The following is a 19,951-nucleotide window of genomic DNA, read 5'->3' as shown; positions in this document are numbered from 1 at the left end:
GCTCCTAATGAATGGCTACAAATTTGATTTCGAAATTGAAGTGATCGATCTATAACTGCAAAAGTTAAAAAACTCGAATTCACTATCCACAGTAGCTACTTGCGTGAAACTCAGTTCAAATATTTACGCGAATTTTACAATGCTCAATGAAAAATAAGAGGCGTCGACCTAAAAAACAAATCTCACTGCAATGGAGTAAACTTTGTAAATTACGCTCTATAAGGCGTATTGACATAAATGCAAATAATACTTTGAGTCGAACGAAGGGTTATATTTAAAGAGAGAATTTTCCATTCAAATCATGTGAATACGTACATGACTATATGTATATACTTGTCTCAAGCTATTGCTTTACCTGAACGGTAGTTTCTCCCATCATAAAGTACGGTAGAGTTTTCAATAAACCTGATAGCCTTAAGTGCTAGTGCTTTGAGAATTTACTCTATAAATAATAATTCATATGTAGCGGCTCTAGAATATCTGTAATCTGCCAATTAATAATCGGAATGCCATAACATTGGTTATATTTTCTTTGACTTGAAAATCATATGGATTTGTGGATACTAAGGACATCTATATGTTATCCTACAAACTTATTGAACAATGTTTTATGTCTTTGCATTTAAACGACTTATAGTTAATTTTATCTTTAAATGTTATTTACTGCGTAAGAATTTTAAGAAATAGCAATAACAACTCTTTGTACTGTACAACGTGCAGTCTTTCCAATCTAGTATTTAAGAGCACAATAAGAGTAAAAGCAAACGACTTAAGCGTTTCGAAATGTTGCTAAAGCAATGAGAAAGTTACGTTACCAACCAGATCAATCAGTCAGTCAATATATTTCTAGACTATAAATGAAACGATGTAAAGATTCAACTTTATCCATTTCACTCTCTTGAAAGTTCTATCAAAATAATAAATAAAAAAAAATAATAAATTATTCCAAAGTAATTTCGTCCATTTGTTGAACCAGAAATATGTTTACTAATCTACTAGATTCAATTAATCAAAGGACTATGACTATTACACTAAAGCAATATATAAATAATACATAACAGGTAAGAAAATTACATTCGGTCCTGAACGATCGTCGTTATCCTAAAAAGAAAAAAAGAAGACTTTAAAAAGAGCAAAAAAATTACATTTTCACATTTGTACCGTGTATATGTGGTAGTTTATGAGTAACCAGAAAAAAAAAACACGGAAAACAAACTGGTCTCAGTTTTTGTTGCAGAGACGTGTGGGCGTTGTAGACGTAACCTTTGATCGGTTTGGGCTATTTACATACATTTTTGCCAAATTTGAACGATGGATCAACATTTTGGCGAACGGGAGATTATTTACCATTTATATTACATAGTTGAGCAGACGGAACTATAACTGGCTTAAAATTTGTATACCTTATGGGCGTTTTACAGAAAACATAAAATTTTGATATACTATAATATTGGGTAGGCGTGATCAGATTTTCCCATTTTTGTGCAGCTGCGACAGCATCACCCATACAATAAAGGTTAACATTTTTGTAAATTTATTAGCTGTAGGTGACGATAAGTAGTGAGCAAAAAATTAATTTTCTGTCCCTTTTGAAAAACGAAGGGGGGGTATCCAGTGTACGTGGTACTGTAGAGATATCCACCGCCCAATTTGCCACAATTTCAATACAAACGTGCGCCCAAGAACTTCTAATGCTACTGTCCATAGCTTTAATTTTGCGACCAGGGAAGCGTTTATCGCAGACATTACAAAGGCAGGCAAGCAGATGGACAGATGGACAGACGATTATGTTTAAATCAATTTAGAATTTGATAATTGTTGGGTTCCTTCGGGACGTTGCAAACGTTTCAACAAAACGAATACACCGTTTATGCTTCGGTGACTATACTGCAGTGGGATTTTTGTTTTTATGCAATTGCTTGGATTGATTGCTTACAACGTTTACACGCGATGCATGCAGTATACTATTTATAGGCAGTTGGCCAAATGAATAACAAATAAACAATATATAAAAATGTTATCTGCTTAATTTTTACCGACAATTCAACAGAGTAATCGCTTACATGTGCATCGGTTGCCAAAACGTAGCGATTAAGAAAAATAGTTGGTTTTCATGCTTAAATGAAATGATTTTAAATAACTATTTGCCAAAGAAATTTTGCTTTTTTCTTTTTGTTTTAAATATGAAAAATAAAGAAGAGAGAAATTTTTGGGATTTTATTTAAATTTATTATTTATTTATGTACAAAAAGAGTTTTTAAACACAGAGAGATAAAGGAGACTTTATTCATTTATTATTCTCTATAATAAAACGGTTGCAAAGGGGGCTGAGCTTGAGCGTAGACAGGCACGGGGGCATTGTAAGCTGCTTGATAACCACCGAGCATAGGACTGTTAACACCAATACCGTTATTGTTAGCGCAAGATACTGGCGCTAAGCTAGGTTGACAAGAAAACATATAATTCTTTGCACACGGAGGCGCTGAAATTTGATAACCAGTCGCTGCTGCTGCTGCTGCTGCTGCTGCTGCTGCACTCTTGAATGCTCTACGATTTCTATAATTGTCCAAATTATCGTTTTCTTCTACAGACTTTTGTTGTTGTTCATCGGTTGCTTTTATTGAGCTTTTATCAACGAAATCCATTGGTGCATTGGTGCTAGCCGTTGCCGCTATGTTCCAGTTTAAAAGGGCGGTAAAAACAATTAAAAATATAATCATCGTCTTCATTGCGTTCATTTATTTATTATATTTTTTTTTTCGTGTATATAGATGACTTTTACGTTTACTGTAAAGTGATTGCAATTAAACTATGAAGTTAATGTTGGAAAAAATTATGCTTTTATTGAAAATTGCAAAATTCTTAAGTCAGCAAAGTTTTTCATAAAACGTATGTCATATGATTTATGTCAGCGCTGACCCGTTCAGAATGATAATGAATCATTACATTTTATTCTTTTTTTTTTTTGCATTTTTTTTCCATTTTCTTTACTCTCTACTCTTGACGTTTCACTTTGCCGTTATTGTTGTTGTTGTTGTTGTCTTCTTTTTTTTTTTTTTATCTCAATTCAAGGAAAAGAAACAACAAAATTTTGTACTTTCCGTACTTTATCAATTATTTTAATTGTAAGCGAATGTAACTTTGTGTTTCCTTAGCTGCGAACAGCAAAAGCAATCAATGCATAGACAGCAATGACCCAATTTAATGAAAGCGTTAAAAAAAAAAAAGAAAAAAAAAATAAAACCTGCTGACTTCATTGAAAAAACGGTATCAACATGTGAGATTATGGCTTTGTAACACCATTTAACCAAACAATACACCTGATGACTGCAAGTGATATGCTGAGGTTTTTCATAGCTACCATGACACCTTTCGATAAAAAAGTGAAAAGAAAGAGAGAGAGAGAGAGATATATATAGAGAGAAAGAAAAAAGAAGATAAAAAACAATAATAATAATAATAATAATTTAAACAAGAATCAATTTAATAAAAATGTGAAAAAATTTGTATTGTGACGCAATTAAAATAAGTTTATCCATTGAAGAAAAGAAAAACAAAAAAAAAAAAAAAACAAAAAAAGAAAGAAAAAATAAAAATGTTGTGTAGTGCATCACACTTTTTTGTTTTCAAATACATACTTAGACACTAGAGTGTGTACCCTACGAAAGTATCTCATCGTCTTATATATATATATATATATATGCCGCGTGCGAATCGCGTTTATCTTTCCAATTATCGTATCGCTATCTACTTTAGTCTCTGGAATGGCGGTTAGCTTGGTTGGTGTAATTGTCAGTCGTCCGTTTGTTCGTTGCTGTATTGAAGGAGAACACCATAAAAACCACTTACCAAACCTTAAACCGAACGCGCGCCTTCACTGCAATATTTGCCCTTTTGTTAACTCTCCTTAAATTGATTGCCATACAAAAACAACAAAACTATTGTTTTTGCCATTATACTGCTGCGCATACTACGCGGCCTCTTCATAAACACAAATGCTTGAGCGAAATTACGGTAAACTGTAGATATGTGTACAGTTCTATTCAAGCATGTAACCACCCATTTAAAGTTAACCTTGTTAAAATTATATATCACTGAAGGCTGGGAAAAGGTATTTTTTCATTGTGTCGTACGGTCATCGAAATTGTTGAAAAGCAGTTAATTTAAAATGTGTCGCTATTTTGCAAGTTTCGTAAGCGACAAACAAAAACATCCGCACTCGTACGCATTTATATATGTCGCAGAGAATAAAAGTCAGAACGAAATACGTGAGCAAAAACTACTAATACCAATTTTTCATATATCATTTTTAAGCAGTAGGAGATTACATCATGTGTAGATGAACACATTAAATAGACCAAATAGTTGGCAACTAGTCGATAGTTGACTTCTTTCTCCCCAAAAGCACAGGTAGTATAGGGCGTGATGTTTACGAATTTCCCAACCGACATTAATGTGAAGAGTCAATTTAAAAAAATAACACAAACAAGTGAGAAAATTATATTTGATCATGACCGACCCATGTGCCATGTACTCATTCCCGTTACCTGGCGATTGCATAACGTGTAGATGAACATATTAAATATCCCAAATAGTTGGCAATTAGTCGATAATCGAATTTTTCCTCCCCAAGGTAATATAGGTTGTGATGCTTACGAAATTTATTGAGTTCACAACTGACATTAACGTGAAGAGTCAATTTAAAAAGAAAAACAAAAACAAGTGAGATTATTCTATTCGGTCATGACCGAATCTTTTCTACCCATCAACGTTACCCCAACAAAAACTTTTTGTTCATTTTTCTGCTATACTTTATGGGTAATAAGTGAAAGCACAAATTTTTCTTCCTCTTGAGAAACAGAGGTGTTTTCAATTTACGCACTGCTGTGGACGTTGCCTTCGTCCGCTTTGGCCCGTTTCCAATACCAAGCTGTACCCAAGAAGTTCCAATCTTTTTGCCAAATTTCAAGTCGACAGCTTCAATTTTACGGACGGACGGACATGCTTAAATCGATTCAAAATTTAACGCTGATCAAGAATCAAGAAGAATGTGGTGTCTCTCAAGCGTTCTTCTGGGCATTGTAAACGTTTCGACAAAACGAATATATTCGTCATCCTTCGATAATGGGTACAAAATCAAGACAAACGGACACCTGAAACGCAAGTGCATAGAAGCAAACTCTGGCAATTATTAAATATGACCTCGGTCATGCACAAGCTTTTTATTTCTTCTACTGTGGGAGTGTTTTTTTGTGGATGAATCGGCGATCAGTCTTCTTACTAAAATTTTAGACCCAGTATACGCAGCTATTAAGTTTACGTCATAAGTTTATTTAATTTTCTCCTTCTTCGTAGAGAGGAGAGAGTGTGCTGCGGCATCACGGTTGCGTATTTCACAACGAATGTCACTAAATTTGACAAAAGGTGTTTTTCGCAGTCTCTAACAGTACAGTGCATAGAATCGGAAGAGCTTTTGACAGTGCCTTCTGCGAAGACGAGATACAATAGTTCGTGATGTGAAGCAGCCTGTGTCACAGATTGAAAATAAGTCTGAAAAATATATTTTTCAATTTTATTTATTTTTTTTTTTGTAACTTCCATCTTGCGCCTGTACGCTGTTTCACCGTCCCATTAATCGATCAACGCATAATATTGCCCCCAAACCCAAAGTAAGTCTTCTTCAATCTATATATATATATATATATATTATCGATCACGCTTTCTTCTCTTCGTTTTTTATATAATTTTCAAATGTCAAATTTTTAAATTAGCGATGTCCAGCCGATAGAGCTTGAAATGCTTTACTATATAGAAGGCATTAAAGTGTGACGTGTTAGTTCATGTTTTCAATAGTTTAGAATTAACGAGACAACAGCACCCATTCTCCTTTCTATTCCCTGTCACAAGGTTCGTTATGTGTAAAGCATTTTCTAAATGTTGCTGATGTTCAATATCTATATTGGTCTTTAGCCGAAGGTGCATCGCATTTGATATCTGCTCAATGAGTTCGGAGGTTTGATTAGCGTTTCTTTTTTTTGCTTTTTGGATTCGAACGCACTGCAACGACTTTGATTATTTTTAACTTCTAGTTTGTGTGATTTCAAGCACTTGCCTCAATTCAGCTGCGTATTTAAAAGGGAACATCTTTTGTGCCACAAGCTACAACTGTAGTGTTTCATCGACGTTTATTCTATACTTGATTGGCACGTAATTAGGGACAGACAGACAGACAGACAGGTTTTTCTTCTTAATAATTCTAATTCTAATCTTAAGTTAAATGCTAAATTAACTCTACACATTATTTAATTATCGTAAAATATTAATAACGATAATGGGTTTTTTCCCTTCTCTCTTCTATTATATCACATAGTGTTATAAATCACTACATGTTTATCATTCATTATAGTTTACAATTATTATTGTAGGATGTGTGGGGGATGCGTTACTCGTAATCCTTTAAAGCTTGTATTGTATACAAACAGATAAATAAACAAAAATGATACAAATAATCAATAATGCTACACAAAGTACTTTGTTTATATGTTTTACGATAAACAAAGCAGGAGAGGAGAGTTCTCCTATGCTTTGTACTTTCATTCACGAAGCATCTACATTCTTAGGTGTCCCGGGCATACTGAATCAATTGCTAGACCTGTCTCTCGACGCGTCTTGTTTTCGAGCTGACATTCGGCAAATTGAGATAATATTAGTTGAGCAACTAATTTTTTTCATTTTCTTTTTTTCATCATCAAATATGAATTATCTTGCGAGATTGAAAATAAGCGTTGCGAGACTGCGCACAAAAGCATGCCTTTTCTTCGAGTCGCTTAAGTCATTCTAAAAATAGAAATCTAACACGAGCAGGCAATAAAATATCGTTTACAGCCAATGTTAATCATACGCAATAAAGGACGAGGAAAGGCTAGTGCCGTTCGACGAGTTTTCTTTTGTGGGTGAAAAGGAGGAAAACTCATTAAGTCATGATTTTTGGTATCATTGCGGCTGCGTTTACACTGCTATAATATATTGTAAGATGATAACATGGTAGAGGCGAATGTTGGTGAGGGCAACGCTAAAATTATGAACTCTTGCTTTATCCGTTTTTTGTTTGTTGGTATGCGGTCGTCGCTACAATGCGTGTTTGGTCGTTCAAGGCATAACACCCATCGATCAGGCACATACTTCTAAGGTTGCGGTCACTCTCTGCGGTTACTCTCTTTCTCGTATTTATTTTGTGACTATCATCGTGTTACATAGATGTCGAGGACATTCCATTAATGGTTTGTCATCTATCATGTAGACATAATAGCCATCTGAAGTGAACGTTACACAGTAATCTCCACACAATAATGCAATAAAGCAATTTCAACAACAGTGGATCCTTTAAATAATGACCTAATAAATAATGGCAGGCATGTTTCGTCTACAAATATGCTCGTAACGAGCGCACAATTTACCCGCCAGACAGTATAGCAATATTGTAACTAAATTAAATCTGCGGAACAGAGTCGCAATCGACTGACAATCCCTCCTCAATTATTATAGGAAAATGGCTTATAATTATCCAGAATTGGCGTGAAGCGATGCCAATCAAATGTCCGCTCTAAGGCGAATGTGAATGTGAATCTCTGTTGCCTGCTGCGGGTAGAAAGAATCTTCAAAATTCTCTCATCACACGAATTTTTTACGATAAGATTCAAGTCTTTTGAAAATGGCTACCAATCAATCATTGAATCAATTAACTGACCGGAATTTATTATGTCTTCCTTGTAAAATGACTTTATGTGAAAATGTGTAAGGAAGCGTGATACTATACTATTGATGCATTAACAATGAGCAGGCGGTCGGTCTAATATTGTTCGATCTTGTTATGCACTTGTCAGGATTCTCTTACTTTGTTCCAAATATTTATTTATTTATTTATCTTTTGTTTTTGTTGCTTTTCTTTTTGAGCGTAAAGATGCATTTTTTTAAATTATATATTAAGATTGGCCCATTTAAATTATCTTGGTTATAGGTCCTGCCACTGCCTGACATCTAATATTAAAAAGTGCTTTTGCATGCAATACCACCACAAGCATATGCTAACCATTCATTAAATAGCATTTTTACCATGTAACAGGAGAATGCTCTCAGCTCTCAACTCGGTATTATCTAAAAAAGCATACCGACAGCATATATGAATGGTGTGTGTGTGTGTGTGTGTGTGTGTGTGTCCTAGAAACCTAACAATATCCCTTAGAAACACAAAGCATAGAACGCACAGCAGTTACATACATGCATGCATCCGCACCCACATTTTATTTGCATTCAGGACTTTTTTTTTTCTTTTTTTTTTTTTTTTGCTTTTTTTGTCTTTTTATATTTTTCTTCTGCATATAATTTTTCTTCTTTTTTTTTTTTCTTTTTTCGTTTTTGTAAAGATCTGAATAAATATAAACATCAGCAGGGGGGAAGGGGGAGGACGATGGCGGTTACAAAATATTTATTATTTATGAATTCTATTTGGGGGGGAGAAAAACAGTGGGAAACAAAAGTGAACAGAAAGGATAGTACAAAAAATATTTTCTCAACGATGAGATAACAATTCCGAGAATCTAACAACAACAACAAACTGTGAGAGTAAAAAGGAGATGATAACTAGTTTTAAACGCATTTTTTTTTTTTTTTCTTTTTTGGAACCGTTCTTTTGTTTTTGCAAATAATGGATTCGCTAGAAATGCATTCCAACACTTGCGGAGTATGAAAGGACTTTTTAAAGAACCTTTCGTCAGTTTGCAAGTAACTAAGGCATTTCGATGAGACCATCTAAAGAGTAACGAGTAGAAAGGGAAATCGCTTTTCAAGAAAAAGAAAGAAAAGAGAGAAAAAAAAAAAACAAGACTCAAAAAAGGCTTAATTCAGCTTATTTCAGCTGATACATATTACTTCAGTTCTAGTTGTCTGCTGTCCGACCGTCCTTCAGGCTTAGATGACAAATGCTTGTGATGTCTTACCTGCAGTTGGACATTGATGAGGAAATTTATTTGGATTTGGTATCCAATGTCCCCAATCGTCGACCTCGCCTTCCTGAAAACATTTCAAAGGCCCTTTGATAAGGAAATGTTTACACTTTCTGTAGCTATCCTAGCAATGTCGTCAATTAATTTACTTACTTTCGTCATCTAACAATCATTTAAAAAGAAGGACCCGGGCGTCTCCTTCGCCTTGCCATTCATTACCTTTGGTCCCCCCAAGCACATGTTACGTAATTCCTTTTACGCCTTTTTTTATGATGGCATGAAAAAAACTTTACAACTTTTTAGCTTTGCTGAAATAATTCATGAATTAATTCCTCCTCATTTTTATTAAGAGCATTATTAGTTGAAATCGATTACAAAAAAAAAATATATATATATATTTACTTAAATCAATACCTTTGCGAGATGTCTTCGAATGATTAGTTAGTTTACTTACAATGACTTGCAATGATCGCCACCCATCGATTGATAAATTTAACATACTCTACGGTATTATTATTATTAGTAGAAATTTAACATACTCTACGGTATTATTATTATTAGTAGAAATCTACGGAGAGAAATATTCGCGAATGACGTGAAAGTAAACCAATTTTTTTTTTTGGACGGATTTAACTAAATAAATATTTAAATATTCCTTAAATCAAACAAAAGAAAATCAAGTGCAATAGTGTATAATCAAATTATTAAGCACTCCCCTTCCCCCCCCTAAACGATATACAATCATCATATCGTCATTATGATTATGATCATTATTATTATCATCATTATGATCATTATTATCATTATCATTATCATCATTGCCGTGGAGGTTTTCTTAATGTAAACTTTTCTGCCCATTATTATTGTTATGTAAGGCAATATTTCTTTGAGTAAGCAAGCATTGCATTTCAATGAATTGTGTTAAGCCTGTTTTGAAAATGTGAAAATCTAGAGCAAGTAAAAGAAGAGAATAAAAACAACGCAACGGGAATAGCTGTTTTTATTTCAACTTGTTTGTGTTCGTGCTATATACATAGACAGCCTTTCGCGCTTCATCTATCGTTTCATTCTTTTGTTATTTGCCAACCATTCATGCCAACGTGTGTTTGTTGTGTTTCAACTGTACGGTACGGCTGTCTATCTCATAACCTCCTAACGCCGGTATTGTTTTCATAGTAAAACGTCTGTTTTAGAAATTCACCCATGAGCTTCTGCTTTGTTGTTGTCCTCCTATTGTTGCATTCATTTGAAATATTTGTTTCTTCGAAATCTGCTTGGACATAAGAAAGAAGAAAACAATATTATACTGGCTCGTCGGTCAACATTAAAGATTTCTTACAATAATTGCGTTTTGTTTTTTTTTATTTCTTTATTTATTTTTTTGTTTTTTTGCTTTTCATTTTAAGCTTATATAATTAGTTTTTATTCGATCATGTTTTTCGAATATGAACAAAACTAATTTAACCTACAGTCGTTATGGTCATCAAATTGCACCAACTACACCTCGCTGCTAACGAATAGTATTTTGTTGATTTTGACTGCTATCGATTTAAAGATACCCTTCAAAGCCAGAAAACATTAAAAAGAAAATTCTGAAAATTATTTTCGATAAGACAGATGGACAGTTGATATCCTATCAGCTTTAGTTATCAGCTTTAATCCAACCATGGAGCACGTTTATTCATGGTTGCAATAATAAAGGATCGTTCGAAGTGCTGCCATTGCCCAAATGTTTGCGGATTTTAAACGCATAAATCCAAGCCGAGAGCAAAATTTATATCAAATGATGCGAAGATTACGAGAACTAAAACGTGTTCTGCAGCTCGCGATAAATTGTTCTACTAAAAAGGACGCTTGATAAATGTCGCAGATGTCGCGATGCGCTGAACGACGTCAGAGTTGACAAGAATTTGCAGTAACAAGACGAATAAATTAATATAAAATATGGTAATTCCATGTCACTCCGTTTAACGCATTGCCGTTAAGAGATTGCCTCAAAGTGAGTGAGATGGAACCAGCTAACCGATGATTGTTAAAGTCATTTGCTAACAGGAAACAGTCTTACAACGCAAAGTCAAATCAAATATAACGTAGCAGAATTACCAACAGTGCAACGTCGCAGCTTGTGGTATCGAGTAAAGATGCCCTTGAGATATGAGAACCCACGACCATTGATACAGTTACAGTTATCTTTGTTTACTTGAATTGTGGTGTCGTGTATGTGTATTTTAAATATATTTGAAAAAATTTTCCACGGAATTTCTTTAAAATGCGAAAATGCAATCTTTTGTGTAACCTTGTTAGTACCCCATTGTATCGTGCCGTGCAAAGTTAAAGTTAACAAGGTTTTTCGCCATCTTTTTGTTCTCAACTGTAATGAAATTGAAAGCTACTCTGTCTTTGTTATTTTGAATAGCATGCTTGAATGTGTGCGTTCTAGTGCTAGAAGAAGAAATCATCATTCGAAGTATGCGTTGAAAAAACATTTATATGTATATGTATGCATATATATATATATATATATATATTAGATGAATTAATTGTATAGGAGTATAAGCTATTGTCTGCCGATTGATTGGTACAGTTTTTAGAAAAACTTTTTTCCTTTTCATTTCATTTTTGCCTCTGGCCTTAAGGTGTGTGTTTTTTGGTCGTTTTTTTTTTTTTTTTTTTTTTTCTTTTACTTTTAATAAGAATTTTTATAAGAAAACGTCAAATAGAAACGGAATTTTTATTTTTCGTTTTTTTTATCATTTCAGATGCGGACAAGAGACACGTGTTATACCGCGATTATTGCAGCTGCGAGCGCATTGGCTGAAATCGGAAAAAGAGTCGTTGCGGTTAGAGGAGGCGGGTATAACGAAAGAGGTCCTCAACAGTGCCATAGCTCAATTTTGTTTAGAAGTGATTGCAAAACATGGCGATCCAGCTCCACGTTTATGCAACAAAGATCCTTTAACGCTCAAAATGGGTTCCTATATGATAGAACTATTTCCTAATGTATGGTTATGCCGATTGATTGCATCCCTAAGTAATATGAGGTTTAATGAATTTTCTTTTCTTTTTTTTTCTTCCTATTTTAGGCGAAATTTTTGTTTATGGTACGTGACGGCCGTGCTACGGTACATTCAATAATATCGCGGAAGGTGACGATAACAGGATTCGATTTAAGCAGCTATCGTCAGTGTATGCAAAAATGGAATCATGCCATTGAGGTTATGCACAATCAGTGCAAAGATATTGGCAAAGAGCGTTGCATGATGGTAAGTGTTATATAGTTGTATAAGAATTATGTATGCCTTGCATACACTTACAGTTACACTTTCATAAATACTACACACACATTCCCATTTCGTCTAAAGACTGAAATTCATCAATATTACTGTCAAGTGTGTGTAAACGCAACGCTTCTTTGAACAGTCGTAGGCAATAAAAATTAGAAGAATTGTCTTACCATTAAGCCCTTATGTCAAGCGGTCACATCATATGTGTATCAAATAGAAAATTCAAAGAATTATTCAACTTTTTTTTTCTTTTTTTTTTTTTTGTTTGACAACTAATCCATATGCGGTAAATAGTTTTACATCGCATAAAATAATGTTAGCAGCAATTAATTGTTGGGCGCACAAATGACGTTCACCTAGCGGTTAAATGTTGCGGAATAGAGCCGCAATTACAGTGCAATTCGTGTTGGGAATTAAAAATTCAATTTGATGCACAATACACATATACGTACATATATATATATATATATATATATATATATATATATATATCATGTTATTATTGTTTCTTTCGTTAAAAAATTTTCAATATATTTTCTTCCTATATAATAACTATATCGTACGTAATTTCAAATGGAATGATTTGATTTCGCATCAATATAAACGCATTGTAAGATGTTTTAATTTGTGAGCTTAAATGATCATTTATTCTTATCAATTTATGCGAGCATAATAATGATATCTTTTAATGGTTATTTGCTGTGCATGCAGCAAGGATGCCAGTATGTCACTGTCTGTGTTAATAGCGTGGAAGATTTAAATGAAATTATGCATCGCCTTTTCTATATTTAATACTTTCGAAAATGTCATCTGCACGCAATCAATTTCTCTGAGATCCCTTCGCATGCCTGTGCCGTTACTAGTTTAGTTTGTATCTCTGTAAATCATCAATGTGTCTGCTATCCTCCTATGCTGCTGCATATGCTCCAATAAATGAATCTAGCAACGCCCAACAATCCGCCCAACCACCTCAACTTTGCAATGAACTCATTCATGTTGCCTTTTGCCTTTTGCACACCATATTGTCTACACGTTTTCATTCATTCGCAATGAATGAAAACGTGTAGGTATATTAAGTTTGCCATCCAATTGGAAATTCCCTAAAATTGCATTTTAAAATCTTTGCATGCATAGAACAACCTGATCGATCAATTATCAAGCAGACAAATTCATTATTCATTCGGGAAATGAGATTGATTTAAATATATATATATATATATATGTATATATATATATATATATTCATATAACAAAATATCCAGTCCATGTATATATATTCCTCAGCAATAATGCGCTCATTTATTGGCAAAAAATATTATGAGAACAGCTACTAATAGGAATCAAAGAATTCGATTCAAGTCCTTGAGTGTACACTTTTGCTCTTAATTTAATTTGGGTCTCGGTGTTGTCTTGTGCAGCATTGAAACTGATGCCTTTTGTTTGATGCTGCGTTTTCGCCAATTAAGTGTTAAGAGAGAACGCCAACGTTTCACGACATCGTTCACGACTATACATATTTCTTTTTTTTTTCTTTTTTTTTTTGCTCTTTCAAGTTTTTTTAATCAGCCATATTAACGTATCGATAGTCGTTGTAACGTTGTATCATCCCACAATTAAACGCTATAGTATTTTAATGTTTTCAATAAAATTGCGAACGCACGCTTTTAACTATTGAATCATTGTACGAACTTTTCATGTTATCAATATATGAGTGAGAGAATTATCGTTTGAAAGCTCATCTAAAAATCAGCTAAAGCGCATTTGATGCAAATTCCTTTTTTAAAGTGCACATACAACCTGTCATACGCGTATTAGTAAAAACCGCTTTAGTCATTTTCATCACTCATACATACGTATATATAAATTTTTTAAAATGAAAATTTGATATTTCACTTATTATCATCGATGATGATGTGTGATGTGTGATGTGTGATGTGTCACGCATGTGTATATATGCATAAAATATTATTTTCATTTTTACATAATTTGCGTTTAATTTATATAGGTTTACTACGAGCAATTGGTGTTACATCCGGAGAAATGGATGAGGAAAATTTTGAGTTTCGTTGATGTACCGTGGGATGAGGCAGTGCTGCATCATGAAGAATTCATCAATAAACCGAATGGAGTACCTTTGTCTAAGTAAGAATCAATATCATATATATATATATATATATATATATATATACAAACATTTATTTTCCATCTTCTATTTTCCTTTTCATTTTGCTTTGAATTAATTACTAAACAAAAAACCAGCGAACAATTGTGTGTGAATTCTTACGATCTCATATATATATATATATATATACCTGTATATGGATTATGTCTTTTCTAGCATATCTAGCTGTTGGTCTGCTCGTTGTAATCTAAAGAAAATTTAATTATAATACTCCATCTGATGCTGGACCGAAAGCAAAAAAAAAAAAAAAAAAAAATAGTATAATGAAAACAAGAGAAAATAATTTAATTTACGCCACGACTTTAACTTGGTGTATATGCTGCGCAGTCGGTCGTGTTTCCATTTCTTTTCTTTCTCTCTCTCGTTTTTTTTTTTTTTTTTTTGTTTTCTGCATTTCTCTGGGTACCTTGTGTGTGTCTTTAGCGACTGCTAGTTATCGTTGTTTTCATAATGTCGACTATTAAATCACTGACAAAGCAATCACCGCCACTATCACGACTATTTGTATAGCGAAACGTGTTAGGTTATGTCCTTTGCTTTGCAAAAAGAATAAAAAAAAAAAAAAAAAATCAATCTGAAACGGCTTTTCATTCTATCTGAAAGAAATGAAATCGACAAATTTTCATATCTGAGGAAAGCAAGGTGTTTGTTCTATGAATAAAAAAAAAAAAAAAAAACAAGTCTTCGCTCCTGAATTTAACCCAACATCTATTCTTGGAAACCAAATCCTATATGCCGGAGAATTTACTTATGCGACAATATTAGCATGGACGCCAAGAGATGGTGTAACTGAATTCGTCTTGACTCTAAAATGATTTCTTTCTGTATAATTCATTCATTCTGTGTATTTAAAATCTAATTTCAATTATTATTATTATTACATTTATGTGTTACTTTTCTTGCTTTTCTTCGCTATATTTACAATAGAGTTGAACGGTCGTCGGATCAGGTAATTAAACCAGTTAATCTTGAAGCTTTGTCCAAATGGGTGGGACATATACCAAAGGATGTGGCACGCGATATGGCACATATCGCGCCAATGCTATCCGTTTTGGGCTACGACCCGTTCGCCAATCCACCGGATTACGGTAAGCCAGATGCCTGGGTGGAGGATAACACTTCTAAGGTATGTGCAGCTTACAAAGTGTCCTTTTCGTGTTTTCGTTGTGTTTTAGTTGTGTGTTATTTTGTTATTGTTATTCTTGTTGTTGTTGTTGCTATTATTATTATTATTATAATTATGGTTGTTATTATTATTATTGTTATTGTTGTTGTTGTTGTTGTTGTTGTTGTTGTTGTTGTTGTTACCGCTTTATTTAGTTTGTCTTTATTTTGTGCAATATATTTAAGTTTTACAGTTTCCGCTATTATCCGTACTATGTCTCTATGTATATTAGTCTTTTGTTGTTTTCCTTCTTTTGTGTAAAAGTTTTGATTGGAGAATTGTCCGCAACGTTGATACGTCGTTGTTTCCGTTTATATTGCATGTATTGCATATAAATTTATTACTCTACTGTGACATTCCTACTCACACAATTGTGTCATTTTCGATTTCGTATATCGCAATAATGACCAATTAGTTGCCATCGCGCATCAATCAACAATATAAAGGTTTAAAAGTTTTCATGCATATAAAAATTCAATACGTTACGTATATTATTCAATTTTTCATCAAAAAAAAAAAAAAAAATTGATTAAAAGGATTACGACGTTAAACCTGATTAATTATCTTGTTTGTAATATTCGTTCGTGAAAGCCGCCGACCCGCAAAACGACCCTACTATAAAACGATGTCTACATAATATGTCTTTCTTCGTTCACAGCGGTGTCTTTTATTCGTAAGATTACGTACGATCGTAAGCATTGATGTAAAAAACTTGACAGCAACTTGAAAAATAAATCTGCTTGATATCTCTACAGTAGACGCCGTACGCTCTGACCTATCAAATCCATAGAACATTGTATTCTTACAAATATTATATCAAAAGTATTTGGATACAGAAAGGTGCAAGTTATGTGTAATTAAAAATAGATAAATAAATTTTTAACTTTGTTAAGATATTTCCTTAAGCCATTTAGAAGCTAAATGTGACATCGATTAACGATCGCGGATAAGCTTAAAAGCCATTTAAAAGTTTATTGTGAGATCGGTCTAGCAGTGTCTTAACAATTAAAAGATTGATAGCAATGCGTGCCAAGGAAAACCTTAACGCATTTTTCACTCTTTCCCTACTTTTTTTTTATTTTTTAAAGAACGAAAAGCCTAGAAGGCGAAGAGAGAACAATTTGTCGCACACTCCTTTGATCTTAATTTGATTTATTTATTTATTTTTTTTTTTTTTGAAGTCGTAGCATATTAGGATAATATGTGACGCATGAATGTAGAAATGTTCATAGAGCCAATCCCCTTCCAATTCATGTAAACATTTTGTTGCGTAAAATGTTCACACAACCAGACAATGTTCCGATTATTTAGTAGGTAGGCCGGAAAACTAATTATTATTATTATTATTATGTCTAACGCATCCGTGTAAGTTATTGTCGCTTGTGTGTGTAATCGAAATAAAAATTGAATTAGCTTCTGTATTGAATCAATTGAATCAATTGAATTGGAATAATTTTATATATACATATATATAGAATTGGTTCGATTCTGTGTCCGATCATGCCAATAGTAAGCCAATAAGAAGGAAGAGCAGAGTGAAAACCACAGTGTTATGGAAGTTACTAAAGAAAAGCATAACTTTCCTGAATAAAACGATATTGCGATGAATATATATATTTATATGAGAAAACACTACAGTGTCCACCATTAAATACCCTGCGCCTTGCATTTCGCTTAATACAGTTATACGTCATACGAGAATAGCGGTCCGAACAATGAGGTTTAATCCGAATATAGTGAGAGAATAGTTTGAAACATGCGAGCGTACTAAACTGCTTCAGCAGAATATCTCAGGCGATTTTAGATCAAATTTAGAAAGTGATCGCTCGATCGATATAATAAAACGTTCGGCTATCTCAATACACTCATGTTCCACAAGTCGTGCAGAGTATGAAAAGAAAAAAAATAAAAAAAATAAAAATTTATATTAGTAACTTACACTTAGTAAATTTATTTATTTATTGTTGTCGCTTTTTTTTTTTGCGCCAAATATTCTTTGCATTATTGTTGTTTATCTTTTTGTTTTGACAATTGGGATATGTTCGTGAAAAGATACTTTGCTGCAAGTCAAACTCGATCTAATAAAATGTTCATATATTTGTTATCAACACACACATATATACAGATATTTTTTCTTTCTTAACGAAAACGAGCGAACGCACAATTTACTTGAAAGTTTCATACTAAATCCCTTAGTAGTAGATTTGCCAGTGAATATTTGCACAGTTAGTTGACCGTGCAGCGTTATCTTGGCTTCTTCATAGGTTGCGTCTTGTAGGACACAAGCTTTTATCTCATCATTCCACTCTATTATTTTCTTTCTCTCTCTCCCTTTTGCTTTTTTCTCTTTTCTTCCCATCCAGCATTCATACTCGGGAATGTAGTTTCCATTTACACTAAGTTGACGCTTGTACTTGTACAATAACGTCTGATTTGCGCCTGAATTGCTTAATTACTTTTGCAATATAGAATCTAGTTAGGGGTCATCCTTCAAATCAATCGTACGTTTTCGTACTTATAATTTTAATTAAACTAAATCTTGTAGTTCATGTTTACCAACCGTTTAACGACAAACGCATTTTTATACTCTAGCAGTGAAGGACGCGTGCAGAGTATATTCATTTTATCGAAACGTTTGCAAAATCCAGAAGAGAGTCGGACTCTCAAAGCGTGCCTGCGCGTTTATCTGTTTATCTGTCTAGATATCGGCTTGAAATTTGCCGAAAATATTGAACCTTTTTTTGCCTGCACGTTTATATTATCAAAGACAATATAATAATAATATAAATTTAGATAATCATGCATAGAGGTGGAGATTTTTACATTGTTTGTCTAAGACTTCAGATCTCTTCGTTATGTAGCAATCTTTCAATAGTGTTTTTCTTTTTTATCGTTAAATGTTTTAATTTTTTTTTCGTTTTTTTTTGTTTACTTAAATTTTTAAATTAAGTAAAACTGGAATGTAGACAATTGGCAACATTATGCATTTAAGAAAATTAATAATATTTCTACTCTCCGCTCATAGATTATAACAAGTAAAATTTCGCGTATATTCCATCAAATAAACTGCAATGCCTGTACAAATATGCCAAAAATCGATTACGTTCTCTCTTCTCGAGTATTGTAGAGAAATTGTTTTTGCAATTGTTTTTCGAGTTTTTTTTTTTTTTCAAGATAAAGGTGACGGCTATAAAAGATGATGTTCAGTCACTGCCGCATATAAATTTCTTACTCGTTTTCCTTTACTGCATTATTAAACTAATCATGCACTCTGTAGATGGCTGACCTTTTCCCATCCTGTTTGTAGAATCTCTTCTTGCACTTTATCTGTTTGTAACTATAAATCTTTTTGCTTACTTATTATTATTTTTATCGTACGTAAATTTTAAATAAGTTTGTTCTCTTGTAGTATGAAACGGACGCAATGCAACTGACCTAACTAACTCAATAGCATTCTCCCTTTAGCAAACAGATATATTTTAGCCAACTTTACGCATTACAACTTTTCGCATTCATTCGGCTTGCATTTGTAATACGCTTTGAAAAGTTTTACCGTCCATTAGCGATGAGTTCGTGACAAAGCTATATATATAATATTTAAATATTTAGAAGAACTTTTTCTTTTCTTTTTTCTTGTTGCCCATATCCGTCCCAATCACCCCAACCAACCATCCCACCACCGAAATATGAGGATGTTGTAGTTACTCATTTTGAATGCTTGCAACGCCCAGGAAAAAGTTTCAAATACCATGATGCATATATATATATATATATATATATATATATTTATTTATGATTAGCATCACGTTCAGAACCGATATTGACATGCCCCGTGTGTTCGTGTATTTATCTGTCTGTCCGTCGGTCTTTTTGTTTAATGTTTCAGGAAATGCAGTTTTCTGCCCGCATTAATAAAAATTCTTGCACGCGCCGGTCGACTTTCAAGAAGATTACATCTACAATGAAACGTAACCTGTGAACATGTAAAAATATGGCAAACAGTGCCCTGTGATCGCCCAATTTAATAGGATATCAAAGCTTAATTTTTTTTTTTTCAAAACATTTCGAACGCTTAGAATGAAATTTCTGAGATCTCTGTTGACCTCTTATATATGTAACTTCGAATCGATTTAGGCATGTCCGTCTGTTCGTCTGCATATTTGTCTAATGTCTTTAGATAGCAACTTTCTCTGTTGATTGCTAAAATTTAAAATATCGCTATAAAATTCAATCAAAAATCTCACACGTTGCTGTTGCTGTTGAAAAATACTGTACGACGCCCAGTAGTCTTAAACTATGAAGAGTGATCTTGTGCTGT

At 33.3% G+C, this 19,951-nt stretch overlaps 2 protein-coding genes across 4 annotated transcripts in view; one reads left to right on the top strand and one right to left on the bottom strand.

The window, feature by feature from the left end:
• The window catches only part of LOC119641427 (protein-tyrosine sulfotransferase), a 48,172-nt gene that overhangs the window by 16,037 nt on the left and 12,184 nt on the right, over positions 1-19,951 (top strand). For 2 of the 3 annotated variants that reach the window (XM_038040125.1, XM_038040116.1), the window contains exons 3-6: positions 11,762-12,002; positions 12,086-12,265; positions 14,292-14,428; positions 15,396-15,594. In XM_038040125.1, the coding sequence (XP_037896053.1) occupies positions 11,762-12,002; positions 12,086-12,265; positions 14,292-14,428; positions 15,396-15,594 (757 nt within the window). The remainder of the gene's footprint in view (positions 1-11,761; positions 12,003-12,085; positions 12,266-14,291; positions 14,429-15,395; positions 15,595-19,951) is intronic. The other variant, XM_038040131.1, reaches the window with a different exon arrangement.
• LOC119641449 (vitelline membrane protein Vm32E-like) lies at positions 2,268-3,429 on the bottom strand. The gene has a single exon (XM_038040142.1). The coding sequence runs from the start codon at positions 2,736-2,738 to the stop codon at positions 2,295-2,297; it is 444 nt and encodes a 147-aa protein (XP_037896070.1). The 5' UTR covers positions 2,739-3,429; the 3' UTR covers positions 2,268-2,294.

This window comes from Glossina fuscipes, unplaced genomic scaffold (assembly GCF_014805625.2).
Source record: "Glossina fuscipes isolate IAEA_lab_2018 unplaced genomic scaffold, Yale_Gfus_2 0, whole genome shotgun sequence".
Taxonomy (NCBI): Eukaryota; Metazoa; Arthropoda; class Insecta; order Diptera; family Glossinidae; genus Glossina; species Glossina fuscipes.
The sequence above is the reverse complement of the archived record's forward strand: the minus strand, read 5'-3'. Positions and strand labels throughout refer to the sequence as shown.